The sequence below is a fragment of the Ahaetulla prasina genome, chromosome 6 (genome assembly GCF_028640845.1).
Source record: "Ahaetulla prasina isolate Xishuangbanna chromosome 6, ASM2864084v1, whole genome shotgun sequence".
In the NCBI taxonomy this organism is placed as follows: domain Eukaryota; kingdom Metazoa; phylum Chordata; class Lepidosauria; order Squamata; family Colubridae; genus Ahaetulla; species Ahaetulla prasina.
Window position 1 is genome coordinate 69,720,536 of NC_080544.1, and position 14,507 is coordinate 69,735,042.

Here is a 14,507-nt window from a genome sequence, read left to right on the forward strand (position 1 = left end):
TCCGGCGCGCGCCGTCGGCTGCAAAAGTAGGAGGTGCTACCCTGCCAACGAACTCCTCGCCTGTTGCCGGCAAGGAGAGGCGGAAATGAACGCTTTTGTTTGACACGGAGCTTGTAGTACCGAGGCGTCAGGCACTACTGCTCCTGATCCTACATTTCCGAGCACGGCAGAGGCCAGAACAATCTAGGGAGCTCTGTTGAAGCTGGCTTCTCGGACAACGCGCCTTTTACTGATTTTATTTTAATGTCATGCGGTACGGGGCAGGGCCTTGAACGTGAGCCGGCCATTTTGGTTGAGGGCACTGCTGAGCATGAGAAAGCGGATGCTGCCGTAAACGCATGCGCAAAAACTTCACCTGTCAAGGGAGAATGCTAAACGGACGCAGCAGTTTTTCTTTGCCGGAAGAGAGTTTGGGATCGGGAAAAATTGGCTCTTTGCTTTGAGGTAATGCAAGTATCGAGTGAAATAGGAAAGTGGTGGCTGGGTTAAGGTCGCTGATTTGTTATACACTTATTTGGAAGACTATATGTATTTATGCAATGGCCTATCTCAAACAGGCATTGTGTTTATACACATTACCGTATACATTGTGCCTAAGGATTAAGTTTACATTGTAAAATATTAGTGTCCTAAATCAATTGATAGATTGTGATTGCAAGGGCATTATATTTAAGGGTCAATATACTGGGATTTAGATGGGTTTAAGTGTTTAAACCTGTAGGTGCTTTACTTGAGTAAGTTAATCTAAAAAGAGCACAATACAGTCACCTTTTGATTCCTCAATATATCAAAACAAAATGTTACCCTGCAGATCAATTTTTTTTTCAGTGTGCTTTGAGATATGATGGCAAAGAAGTGGACCAATGGACATTCTTCTTCAGTACTAAGCTTAAATGTGAGCAGAGACGGTCAATTGGCTTCAGGAGCAGAAGGAGGGGAGCTCACAATTTGGAATGCTGAAGGAAATCCACTGGAATGTGTACGACTTCAAGAAGCAGATGATGTCACTAGCGTTATATTTTCTCCCACTTGTTCTAGAAGACTCTATGCTTCTCATGGGGAAATTATTAGCATGCTGGATACTAGGTGTCTCAAGGAGCCAGTTGAATGTTTCCATGTAAATGAGGAAGAGATCAGTTGCCTTTCAATAAATGAAACAGACAGCTTCTTGGCTGCTGCAGATGATTCTGGAGCCATAAAGATAATTGACTTACAAAGCAAGAAGTTGAGTCGCTGCCTGCAACGACATTCAAATATTTGTGCATCTACTGCATTTCGACCCCAGAGGCCACAAAGCCTTCTTTCATGTGGCCTGGATATGAAGGTGATCAGCAGTAGTTGAAAGCTACTATATATCACTTATTTGATAGGTTTATATGTGTACAAAGATATTATTTATATATATGTTTGTTTTCATAGGTTTTCACGGGTATAGGTATGTAGGTCTTGGCATATTCGAGTCTTTTCCCGTGTAAGGTTGAGAGTATCTTGGCGACGTTTTGACAAGGTCTCACTCATCACCTTCAGACTGATGCTTTCGGCTTCATGCTTGTGCAAGCAAAATGTGTTCGGAGCAGCCGTCTCTATAAATACTGGTGGGGAGGTGGGGAGTGTTGCTGTAAGCAGGTTGGTTGGCTGTGTGGTTGCATCTACCAATCAAGATAGATTTTATATATAAAAATTGCTATAATTGTTCAAAAATGGATTGTTTTCTATAGAGGTATAGAATAGGACAACTGAATCAGATTTTAAAAAATCCTTTGAAAGTTAACTTGCTCAGAATCTCAACATCAGCACAATTAAATCTAATGCAGAAGTAGTTAGTGTGATATCAGCATTGTTTCTCCACTGAAACCTTGCTTTGATTGATGCAGAAGATAGAAAAGGATTTATGCACAATGATAAATTATTGCCAACAAAACAGACATTGTTGCCAGATGAGATTACTTTTGGCTTTATCCTTTGGAACAGATACAGATTTCTGCAGAGTGCAGAGAATGGAAAACTCCAAATGAATGAATAAATAAAAATCAACTAAGTTAGAATTAGATTTAGATTAGATCTTATCAAGAACCATCTGTAATGATGTAAAAATTATGCAGTTAATACTTATTTTTTTACCATAGTACTTGTGTCTGTAATAAAAATAGTTTTTACATATTTGGCTTTCTAAATAATATATTATACAAGACTGAGTTCTACAGAATAGCAGTTTAATTTTCATTTATCATAATTGCACCTATCTCAATTGAAGAAACTTTTGGTGATTACAACAATTAAGAGAAGACAATACAACCATAAAACCCAAAATAAATTATACTACCAAGAAATCTTCCAATTATCATAAGCCCTTTAAAATAAAATTTTCACAACAAAACTATAGAAGCCAACCTAATTTCTGGTGTAACACATAGGTACTCCTGAAAAGCAGCAACTACAAGTCTCTGTCCCAGGGGTTTTAAACATTTTCATAGCTTAGGTGTAATTGCTGTGCTAGAAACCTATAATTTCAGCATAAAATAGCTTGATCAACTTGGCAGATATAAGACTTGTAGTAAATACAGTAAAAATATATTTTGGTATAAAATTAATATTTTTAAAAAAAGTCCCTGAGATTGAAGCAGTTTATAAATTCAAAAATAATGAAATGATAGTAATTCTATATTAGATATAATTTAAGTCAACAGATGCTTTTGATCTATAACATAAAGCATAATTTATGTGAGCTGCATCACTTTTGTATTGTGGGAAACATAATATAAATGAAAGTTTACATTTACATGACTTCTGAATTAAGAAATCTTAATCATTATTATTATTTATTTTGTTTACAGATTATAATGTGGAACTTGCAAAAAACTCGCCCACAATGGATTATGAACTTGCAAGAAGAACAACAACCAGCTGAGCAAGGGATTTGCCAGATCTGTAACCCACCATTGCTTCATTCATTGTCTGTTTCTACTTGTGGCAATGTCTTTGGCTGTGGAGCTGAAGATGGTAAAATCAGAATTTTTCGAGTAACAGGGGCCAAATTTGAAGAGCAAGTAGCCTTTAAAGGTCATTCATTAGGAGTGTCACAGATTTTCTTTCTGCCAGAAATGTATTGCTTTATTACAGGGGGAAATGATGAAAAAGTATTGTTGTGGGATGTTAGCAGTGAAATTGAAAAATTGAAAAGTCCAAACAAGGCAATTCACAAAAAGAAAAAAAGAAAGAAGAAAGCTGACAAAATGAACCCAGAATACACAAATGATTGCCTAGCCATTTCACCCAAACTGACCATTGAACATGGAAAGAAAGTGAACTGGATTTCATATATGTCAATTAATGGTTCTAATAGAATATTTGTTGCTGACCCAAGTAACGCTATATCCGTGTATCCTATTTCTTGAACTCTTCATATATTTAGGTAGGCAGTCAATCTCTGGTGCAATTAAATCTACTAATTTTCTGATGCATTATTCCTACTACCTCCCATATATAAGCCAATTCTATGTGCTGCTAAAAATTATTTTGGTAGTTCATATATAGTACCACTTTTGGAATAACTAATTGGTGTGACCTTACTGGTAAGCTTGCAATAAAATTTATAAATATGTGAATAAATAACTGGGTTTTAAAACAAAAGAAAAATAGAGACTTGTCTGTTTTAATATATATTTTTATAAATTCTACTGGCGGAAATAGACTATTAAAATAACAGAATAACAGAGTTGAAAGGGACCTTGGAGGTCTTTTATTCCAACCCCTTGTTCAAGCAGAAAACCCTATACATGTCAAACAAGTGGCTGTCCAGTCTCTTCTTAAAAGCCTTCTGTGTTGAAACACCCACAACTTCTGAAGCTGTTCTATTGGGTAATAGTTCTCACTGTTAGGAAATTTCTCCTTAGTTCTAGGTTGCTTGTCTCCTTGATTAGCTTCCATTCATGTTTCTTGTCTTGCCTTCTAGTGCTTTGGAAAATAGATCAACTTCCTCTTTGTGGCAGCCTCTCAGATATTTAAACACTGCTATCATGTCACCCCCTAGCCCTTCTTTTCATTAGACTAAAGGTAAAGGTAAAGGTTCCCCTCACACATACATGCTAGTCGTTCCCGACTATAGGGGCGGTGCTCATCTCCGTTTCAAAGCCGAAGAGCCAGTGCTGTCCGAAGACATCTCCGTGGTCATGTGGCCGGCATGACTCAACACCAAAGGTGCACAGAACGCTGTTACCTTCCCACCAAAAGTAGTCCCTATTTTTCTACTTGCATTTTTTACGTGCTTTCGAACTGCTAGGTTGGCAGAAGCTGGGACAAGTAAGGGGAGCTCATCCCATTACGTGGCACTAGGGATTTGAACTGCGGAACTGCCGACCTTTTGATCAACAAGCTCAGCGTCTTACCCACTAAGCCACCGCATCCCTCTTCATTAGACTAGCCATAACCAATTCCTACAACTGTTCTTTATATGTTTTACCCTCCAGGTCCCTAATCATCTTTTTGTTCTTCACTTCATTCTTTTGGTTAAGAAATAAAAACTGAGGCGATAAATGAAGGATCTGAACAAATTCTGTAAATATCTCCCATTAGTGTTTTGGAGGTTCAGCAGCAAATTCAGGCAGTCGTGGGTTATTCAGTCCAGAATAAGGCTTCTATTGCAGCATTCATGGAACCTGGCTGTTTTAAATGTTGACAATTTGTTTTTATCAAAAAGTGTAGTTTATGGGATCTGATATTTGCTTTGCTATACTAATAGCTGACATCTGGTCTATTCAGGATCATTAATGCTCAACAACTTTATATCTCTGGTATATATAGGGAATTGTTATTGTTTGAAGAAAAACAATGAAATGAAGTGTATTTTTTCTTAAACAATTTATAAAGTAGAAAACTATATTTTATTTATAAGAATTCAATTACACACACACACACACACACACACACACACACACACACAGAGTAGGCGCCATTGGTGCAATCCCAAAACAACTGGAATGCCACTTGAACACAATTGATATTGACAAATTCACCATCAGTCAATTGCAAAAAGCAGGTCTACTCAGAACAGCTTACATTCTGTGATGATTTCTCTAATAGCATAACACATCCACATCTGCCTATTCCAGATCCTTGGGAAGGACAATAGGTGGATAAAAATTCCAAAGCCAGCCTGAATATCTTGCTGAATGTGGGAGGAACTATACATCCATAAGAAATTAACCTTTTGTAAATTATTTTGTTAAGACATAGCCCTGAAAACTAGCATGTGTTTTAAGTAGTATTTATGTGAAAATAAATATTAACCATCACATGATAATTTTGAGGAAGACTTTAGTTGTTTTATTTTAAACATTTCCTGCCTCTAAGGAATGGTTGCTTCCCCTGCTCATAAATGCTTAGAACATATACAATGCTAAGAATTAAAATTATCTGTGCAAACTGAAAATACCGGTAAGTGAACAAATAATTTAAAAAAAGGAAAAATACATAATGAAAAAACCTTTGAAAATATATTCTAGCATAATCCTTAGCAAATTTTGTAATGCGATGTAGGGATTCCGTTTTCCTATTCCTGGGAACATAGTTTGGTTGTCTGATTCCTCTACCAACAAGTAAACAACATTTGTATTATTTGAAGCAGGTAACTAATGAAAACAGTCAATTTAATACAATATTACAAATACTAGGTATAGTACATACTAAATATCCAAGATGTGACCATATATAATTATTATTTTTGTATTGTGCTGTTTTTCCATCTCCTACTAAAGTATGTTTTACATGGATAAAATGTTGCTGAGCTACATCTTTCAGAGAATCCCTTACTATTAGCTTACGTTGGAAATTGAGTCCAGCAATGTTTGAATTGCTGCATTTTGTGCAGGCAGGTTGGGCTTACAATATATGCATTGGATGAGACCTATGAAACAAATGACCCATTTGTTTAATTGGGTGCTCTTCATCTAGTTTTAGGGCTTGATTGGAAAACAATCATTTTTAGGTGATATTTATGCAGAAATATTGAAAACTTGAAAGGATAAAAAAACTTTTTAAGCACCACTGTTAAGATCCAGATCTAGATTCATTAGATCTTAATACAATATTAAAAAATAGCCTAATGAGAAGAGCTTATGTTTAGCACCATTGATAAGGTATTGATACAAAAAGACAAAAGATTTTGTTTGGAATAAGAACCCTAATCTCCAATTATTGCAGAACTATTCCCCAGAGATCCTAGCCAGCATATCACTAAGTGAGTATTGCTGGGGTTTACAATTCAGCAACTTCTGCGCTGCCAAAAGTTTCAAAGCACTAGAAATTTAAGAAATAAAGTTACTATATTATAGATTGATATGAATTTAAAATTAATGGTTGATTAGAGCAATCCTTATATGTGACATGTTAGGAGTCAGTTCATAGAATTCGTTATGATCTCCTTTCATGGATCCATATGATGTTTGTAGACTTAAGGTATGTTTGCATGAAACTAAGAAGGAAAATATACTGTAATTACCATGCTGTAGTTTAATAAACAATGTGCTTGTGAGTACAGTATGTGTTAATATTCTATATTTGGATTTCCTAGCTATAAAAAGCTTTAAGAGAAAAGTGACCTTCAGCGCCAGTTGGATTACTAGGTATATCACTGCTGGCTTTTGCAAAACAGAAGTCAAGACACAGTTGAAACTTGCGTTTTTTATTTCTGAAGATGGCCAAAGAGCCTTTATCTCTGTGTGTCCTGAACAAGATATTAAACAGGTCACAAGGGGGAGGGGGGAAATTGACTTTTGCTGGGAAGATTTGTGTTGGGAAGGGTCTTGGAACTGCATATTTCATATCTTCTGAATATTTTTCTCTGACCTGTTCTGCTTTGTAAATCTCCATAATGTCTCAGATAAAAGAAATGTAATATTGTGCTTGAAATTATTCTTTTTTTAAAAAATGGTGACTTACAAAGGATCAGGAACCAGGATGGATGATGGAAAATGCTTACTTTAAAATAGAAATTGAATCTATTATTATGCATTGCTTTATTTCTTCAGAAAATACCAAAACAATTGAAAACATAAACTAATTAGCAGCATTTCACTTGTTTCATCTTTACTCTGGAGAAGGATTTTTAAAAATAGACAGCTGCTCAGTAATTTAGCATTTCAGGGCAGCAATGTTAAACATGGAACATTATAAATAACTGAAAAGATTGTGCGTTTGTGATTGTATAATCTGTTTGTACCTTGTGGCAATTCCATAGAGTAGGATAGTTACCGGTATTTCTATAATGAACAAGAAAAAGAATTGATTTGCTTGTGATTTACTTATAAGCTATATGTTTATACAGCTGGTAAATCAATATGGATTAAATTTTATTCACTGTATTTTAGGAAAATAAATGTACCAAGACATCATTTTACCACATCAAGCTGAAAAGAAATTGACCTTCCCAAAATGTTACTAATTTTTTTTTTAAAAAAACTTCATTATTTGTATTTTTTTTTTAAATCTTAAAGAAACAATGAAGTATACTAGATTGTTGGTTTTACATGGAGAAAAGATTGCAAGTAAAATGCAGCATTATGACAATATCATGTATGGACACCATATGGATAGAAGCTTAAGAATCTAAGTTACAAACTCGTATTGCAGTCTTTCAAGTATAAATTATCTATTATATTAAAGCTTTTTAATCAAACTTGAAAACTTCTACATTCTTTAGAATGGGAGGGTCTTGATTCTAATTTGCTTTGGCTTTTGAATCTTACCAGAACTGAGAATAAGCTACAAACTATAAAGTCACAATGTGTTGTATTAGATTCTGGCATTCAGAAATTATCAGAGAAATTTGACTTTTGGAATATGGTTCTAGAGCAAGATGAGATGCGGACATCACTGCTAGAAGACAGGTAAAAAAAATGAAAATATAGGTTATTAATAAAAACTTTGGGAGTAATATAATGGCTGTCTGGTAATGATATAACGTGTTATTTTGAAGTAATAAAAATGTAACAACACTTTGATAGGCTTAATAGACTAATAACAAATAAAAAGATTATTATTTTAAGTACCTTTTTTCAACTTTGTGTCCTTCCAACGTGCTGGACTATAACTTCAAACTCTCTTGGAAACATGGTCAACATCTGGGACATCTCATACTGAGTGGAAATTCTCAGTGTTGTAATCTAAAACTTCTAGAAGAAGCATTTATGGGGTTTTGTACATAGGTTTTTTAATAAGGGTTTTTTAAAGGGGGGGAGGGAAGTGACGGGAGGGGGGGAGATCCCGTCGGGGAGGGTTGGTTCAGTCCCAGTCCCAGTTCACGGCGTTTTTTCATCTGGTCGGAGGGAGGGGGGTGAGGGGTACGTTCCAGAATTGGAAGTTGGCTCCATCTGTACGGTAAGTGGGAGGGGCAGATATGGCGGAAGCAAGGGGCCGTATCGTTCGTTGGGAGCACGTGTTCGCTGTTTAAAAGCGATCGTGCTCCGCCCCCAGTCTTTCCCGTTCCCGGAAGGTCAGGATCCTCAGAGCCCGGGCCTCCGGTTGACGTTGTGCAATGCCCGGTCCGTGGTTAACAAGGCCCCCCTGATTTGCGATCTTATCCAGGGGGAATCCACGGACTTTATGGGCATTACGGAGACCTGGTTGGGTGCAGAAGGGGGGGTGCCCCTAGTTGAACTGTGCCCGCCAGGTTTCCGAGCATTCCATCAACCAAGGGCCCAGGGTAGGGGTGGAGGGGTGGCGGTTGTAATGAAAGAGGGTCTGGAGCCGAGAGAGACCACTGTTCCTCAGATAGCCGGCTGTGAATCCCTTCTTGTGAAGTGGGGCCATAAGAATCAGATGGGTTTGTTGATCACGTACCTGGCTCCTTGCTACGTGACTACAGCCCTGCCTGAGCTACTGGAGGTGCTTGCCGGGGTGGCTGTTGAGATCCCCAGACTTTTGGTCATCTGTGATTTCAATCTGCCATCGGCTGGCTTGTCATCAACAGTGGTTCAGGAGTTCCAGGCTTCCATGACGGCCTTGGACCTGATTCAAGTAACTGATGGCCCTACTCACACGGGGAGATCCGCGCTGGACCGGATTTATATCTCTGGACAGTGGTTTAATGATCTGGTAGTAAGAGATTTAGTGACAATACCGGTGTCATGGTCAGATCATTTTCTCCTCCGCCTAGACTTTCAGACCGCTACTCACCACTGCAGGGAGACGGAACCAATGCGTTGGTTCCGTCCCAGGCGCCTGATGGACCCTGAGAGGTTCCAGATGGAGCTTGGGCCGTTCCCTGAGGATCTTACCCATGGCACGACTGAAGAACTAGTCGCGGCCTGGGAACAGGCCACGGCTGGGGCTTTGGACCGTGTCGTGCCTTTGCGGCCTCTGACCCGGCGCAGATCTCGATTAGCTCCTTGGTTCTCTGAGGAGCTGAGAGAGATGAAACGCCGGAGAAGACGCCTAGAGAGTACCTGGAGGTCCAGCCTACCTAGTGGCACTGAGGGTGGCGAGGCGTTCTTACGCCTCCTCCCTCATTGCGTCGGCAGATAACCGCCCGGCCGCCCTGTTTCGGGTGACCCGTTCCCTTCCAGGGGGGACGGGATGACCCCTTACAGGGACGTGCTGAGGAGTTTAGCGGTTATCTAAACGATAAAATCGCTCAGCTTCGGGATAGCTTGGACCAAGATTGCGATGATCCAGATGAGATGACTGAGGCTCGTCTTGTTGATGTGGTTTGGGATGAGTTTGATTCTGTGGCTCCCGAGGACATGGACAGGTTGCTGGGGAGGCTGCGTGCCACTACATGGACCCGTGCCCCTCCTGGCTGGTGCTGGCCACTCAGGATGTGACACGAGGCTGGCTCCGGGGTATTATAAATGCTTCTTTGATGGAGGGGGTGAGACCGCTCCTCAAGAAGCCTTCCCTGGACCCAGCTATTTTGGGTAATTATCGTCCAGTCTCCAACCTTCGCTTTGTGGCGAAGGTTGTAGAGAGTGTGGTGGCACGGCAGTTCCCTCAGTACCTGGAGGAAGCTGTCTATCTAGACCCGTTCCAGTCCGGCTTCCGGCCCGGGTATAGCACGGAGACAGCTTTGGTCACGTTGGTGGATGACCTCTGGAGGGCCAGGGATAGGGGTTGCTCCTCTGCCCTGGTCCTGTTGGATCTCTCATCGGCTTTTGATACCATCGACCATGGTATCCTGCTGCGCCGGTTGGAGGGGTTGGGAGTGGGAGGCACCGTTTATCGGTGGTTCTCCTCCTACCTCTCCGACCGGTCGCAGACGGTGTTGACAGGGGGGCAGAGATCGGCCGCAAGGCGCCTCACTTGTGGGGTGCCGCAGGGGTCGATTCTCTCGCCTCTCCTGTTCAACATCTACATGAAGCCGTTGGGCGAGGTCATCCGTGGCTTATGGGGTGAGTTATCATCTGTACGCTGATGATACTCAGCTGTACTTTTCCACCCCAGGCCACCCCAGCGAAGCTGTCGAAGTGCTGTCCCGTTGTTTGGAGGCCGTACGGGTCTGGATGGGGAGAAACAGACTCAGACTCAATCCATCCAAGACGGAGTGGCTGTGGATGCCGGCATCCCGGTACAGTCAGCTGCAACCGCGGCTGACCGTTGGAGGCGAGTCACTGGCCCCAACGGAAAGGGTGCGCAACTTGGGCATTTTCCTGGATGAACGGCTGTCGTTTGAAGATCACTTGACGGCCATCTCCAGGAGAGCTTTTTACCAGGTTCGCCTGGTCCGCCAGTTGCGCCCCTTTCTTGATCGGGATGCCTTATGCACGGTCACTCATGCTCTCGTCACTTCTCGACTGGATTATTGCAATGCTCTCTACATGGGGCTACCCCTGAAGTGTACCCGGAGACTGCAGTTAGTCCAGAATGCAGCTGCGCGGGTGATTGAGGGAGCACTGCGTTGCTCCCAGGTAACACCACTCCTGCGCAGTCTGCACTGGCTACCTGTGGTCTTCCGGGTGCGCTTCAAGGTTTTGGTTACCACCTTCAAAGCGCTCCATGGCTTAGGGCCCGGGTACTTACGGGACCGCCTGCTGTTTCCACATGCCTCCCACCGACCCGTACGCTCTCACAGAGAGGGTCTTCTCAGGGTGCCATCCGCCAAGCAGTGTCGGCTGGCGGCCCCCAGGGGAAGGTCCTTCTCTGTGGGAGCACCTACTCTCTGGAACGAACTTCCCCCCGGTTTACGCCAATTGCCTGACCTTCGGACCTTCCGCCGGGAACTGAAAACTTATTTATTTATACAAGCGGGACTGGCCTGACTTTTTAAATTCTAAATTTAAATTTTAAACTTTTAATGGTAATTTTATTGGGTATTTTTATGGTCAATCGACGGTTTTAATCTGGCCTTTTATTGAATAAGCTTTTTAATGGTTATTTTAATATGTATATTAATTGTTTTAAATGAAGGCTGTACACCGCCCTGAGTCCTTCGGGAGAAGGGCGGTATAGAAGTTTGATAAATAAAATAATAATAATAATAATAATAGAATACATAAGGGTGTGAATAATGCTAGCTTTAAGACTTAACAGAATGGCTTAAAAACATCAAGGACTTTGTTTCCATTATGAAATGTTTATTCCAAATAGTTCAGTTATGGAGTATTAACCAAATCTTGAAAAGAAAATTGAATTTTACATGCATATTCTAAATAAATATTGCTTTAAATTTTATGTGGGCATTGAAACAAAATTTTGGGAATTGTATTGAATTAATAGAACTATAGATGCGTGGTTGAATTCCATTTTAATCTAAATTAATGGTGCTTACTTTAAAATGGAGACAAATAGAATTTTGCAACATGGCTGCTTCTCAAATGGAAATAATTTGTGTGCCTATTAATATAAACGGTAAATTATTTTTTTAAACATCTTTATGCAGGTTTAATTCTATGGAGATAAACCTCTTCTATAGCTATATCTGTGAAACTATTCAGTGCCTACATTCTCAAGTGATAGAAAGTATTCCTGATCTCGCCAGAGTATTGCCTACACTATCATCTGTTCTGAGGAGGAAAGATAAGAACAAAAGAATTAAGTCAGCATGGGAATCGGCACTGGAGATATTGGGACTCCAGGAAAAAGATGTTAAAGTATTCTGTACATTTTTCATTACCTACAGCCAGGATGCAAACTACTTTCCTGATAAACTAAGGCAAGATTATACTCAAGACATCCAATCTGTTGTAAACAAAGTGGTGAATAATCAAGTCCTTCATCATAGTCTGTTATGTGCTATTAATGTAGTGGAAAATAAGAAAGTTTGAAGATATATCTAAACTGCAAATATATTCTGAAACAATACTTTTCCTCCAGAAATCCTCGAAGGGAAAATATTTAATTCAAATCGATTGAAAGATGCAAAACTTACCAGTTTATGTATAATTGGGAGAAGCAATATTGGCCTGCTTTACAAAGCTGTGCAACAGATTACTTAAATAATATTTGTGAAGTCTGAACACCAGAAAGCACAATGTAAGTGCTAGACATTTCCATTTTGTATATAACATCTTTTAAAATCCTTCAATTTCAGGAGAGGCGTGGACTGCAGTTATCATGTATTTCATTTTGTTGTTTCCCGTGTTAAATAGGTCTACTCCTTGAATAGCAGTGGAATTTATTTATTTATTTATTTATTGATACCTAAAACCTAGTTTGTGTGGATTTAGGCTATTACTTATAATATAATAACATGTAACATTTTGCGGCACAAATGTATGAGTTTCTATCAGATGTAGCATGCTGCCAAACGTTCATTATTGTCTATACAACAGAAATATCACTATCAAATGTCTGTACTTGGTACATAGGTGGCTGAAAAATTAGGAGTGTGTCCCAAAGGTGATGGAAAACTATCCAACTGGAAATAAAAATCAGAATTGCTCTCTGATACTAGAGAGTCCAAAGAGAAAATCTCAAAAATCTCCCACTGAATTGACAGTGGATCCATATTTGAATGACAAAAGAAAAACTTTTGTACAAAAAGAAGAGATGAACGATATAAAAAAGCAGATCTTTTTGGATGAGCAGCTTTATGAATGATATAAACAGGAAGAAGATAGGTATCTGGCTTTGAAAATTCAGAAGGAAATGGACAGTGAACAGAAAACACTAAATTGCAAAAAAGGTTCCCGATTATTATTTTGCATTCTACAACATCTAAGGCAGTTAGAAAATCCTCAGCTGTTTATAGCCCATACATAGGTTTTTTTTTATTGTTTTACAATTTCTTGAAAATTTGGTAAGATATCTCAGCATTCAGAACATTTAGAAAAGATGATAGCAACAAAAATGCAGGCTGAAGTACTGATGTTTACTGTTGCAATCAATTGTACCTTCCTTTTAGAAATCTCCATCCCATTTGTTCAGCTTTATAAAAATGGTAATTCTTCTTGTAGTTGGGTTCAATAAATCATTCAGACAAAGATATATAATCTGAAGGATTTATCTGAAAGTGACAGTACAATAAGTGAATAAAATAATTATTTTTCAAACATTACATTTAGTATTCTTATCTTTTTTGGGTTTTCATTTTTTGAATTGTTCTCTATTGCCATTATTGCATTCTGAAGAAAAAATGGATTATGTTGATTTTCAAGCTAATATTCAGGTATACTTGAAAATCCTCTGGTTTTTGGTCAATTTGTCTGAAACCTCTTGGCCATCTTTTTAAAACTAAAATCATATTTGAAACACTTGCATACATCATGGCATGTTCCTGTAGATATTTTTAATTCTTAGAATGAATATACTTATGGATAAAAGCCATAGTCTGAATTTATAATGTTCTCAGCATGAAATCACTTTTTTACTCAGAAGAGCCTGATATTTTTGAAAAGTTTAAAGTCACGATTATTATTAAAAAGTACTACCAATGAGAATAGAATAGAATAGAATAGAATAGAATTTTTTATTGGCCATGTGTGATTGGACACACAAGGAATTTGTGCTAGTGCATATGCTTTCAGTATGCAAAAAAAACCCTCCATCAAGGTACAACACTAACAACACTTAATGATAGTCATAGGGTGCAATTTTAACACTTAATGATAGTCATAGGCTACAAATAAGCAATCAGGAAACAATATCAATATAAATCGTAAGGATACAAGCAACAAAGTTACAGTCATACAGTCATAAGTGGAAATGGGTGATGGGAACGATGAGAAGATTAATAGTAATGCAAACTTAATAACTAGTTTGACAGTGTTGAGGGAATTATTTGTTTAGCAGAGTGATGGCGTTTGGGAAAAAGCTGTTCTTGTGTCTAGTTCTGCTGTGCAGTGCTCTATAGTGTAAAGTGACCAGATTTCAGCGATGGCAAAGCGCATGCATGCTGAATCTTGTCATCTGCCTAAAGGAGGAGGAGCGGCTGCTACTTCTCCGCTCTTCCAGGCAGGCTCAGCTCTCCTCTCTGCTCTTCCAGGCAGGCTCGGCTCTCCTCTCGGCTCTTCTCTTCCTCTCGGGTGAAGTCAAGCGGCATCTCTCCGCCCTCTCGCGCCCCCTTCTCTGCCACTCCC

General features: G+C 39.3%; 2 protein-coding genes across 4 annotated transcripts; both read left to right on the forward strand.

Moving 5' to 3' along the window:
* Positions 1-6: 6 nt before the first annotated feature.
* On the forward strand, positions 7-3,607 carry WDR53 (WD repeat domain 53). The gene is made up of 3 exons (XM_058188437.1): positions 7-444; positions 829-1,324; positions 2,835-3,607. The coding sequence occupies exons 2-3, from the start codon at positions 842-844 to the stop codon at positions 3,393-3,395; spliced, it is 1,044 nt and encodes a 347-aa protein (XP_058044420.1). The 5' UTR covers positions 7-444; positions 829-841; the 3' UTR covers positions 3,396-3,607.
* A 193-nt stretch (positions 3,608-3,800) lies between these two features.
* Positions 3,801-13,384, forward strand: SMCO1 (single-pass membrane protein with coiled-coil domains 1). 3 transcript variants are annotated; one of them, XM_058188440.1, is made up of 3 exons: positions 3,801-6,741; positions 7,746-7,883; positions 11,870-13,384. In XM_058188440.1, exons 1-3 carry the CDS (start codon positions 6,692-6,694, stop codon positions 12,252-12,254), a joined length of 573 nt encoding a protein of 190 aa, XP_058044423.1. In that variant the 5' UTR covers positions 3,801-6,691; the 3' UTR covers positions 12,255-13,384. The 3 variants fall into 3 exon arrangements, with proteins under 3 accessions (XP_058044423.1, XP_058044424.1, XP_058044425.1); XM_058188441.1 differs by having other exon boundaries at positions 3,801-6,714; XM_058188442.1 differs by having other exon boundaries at positions 6,604-6,620; positions 7,847-7,883.
* The last annotated feature ends 1,123 nt before the right edge of the window (positions 13,385-14,507 follow it).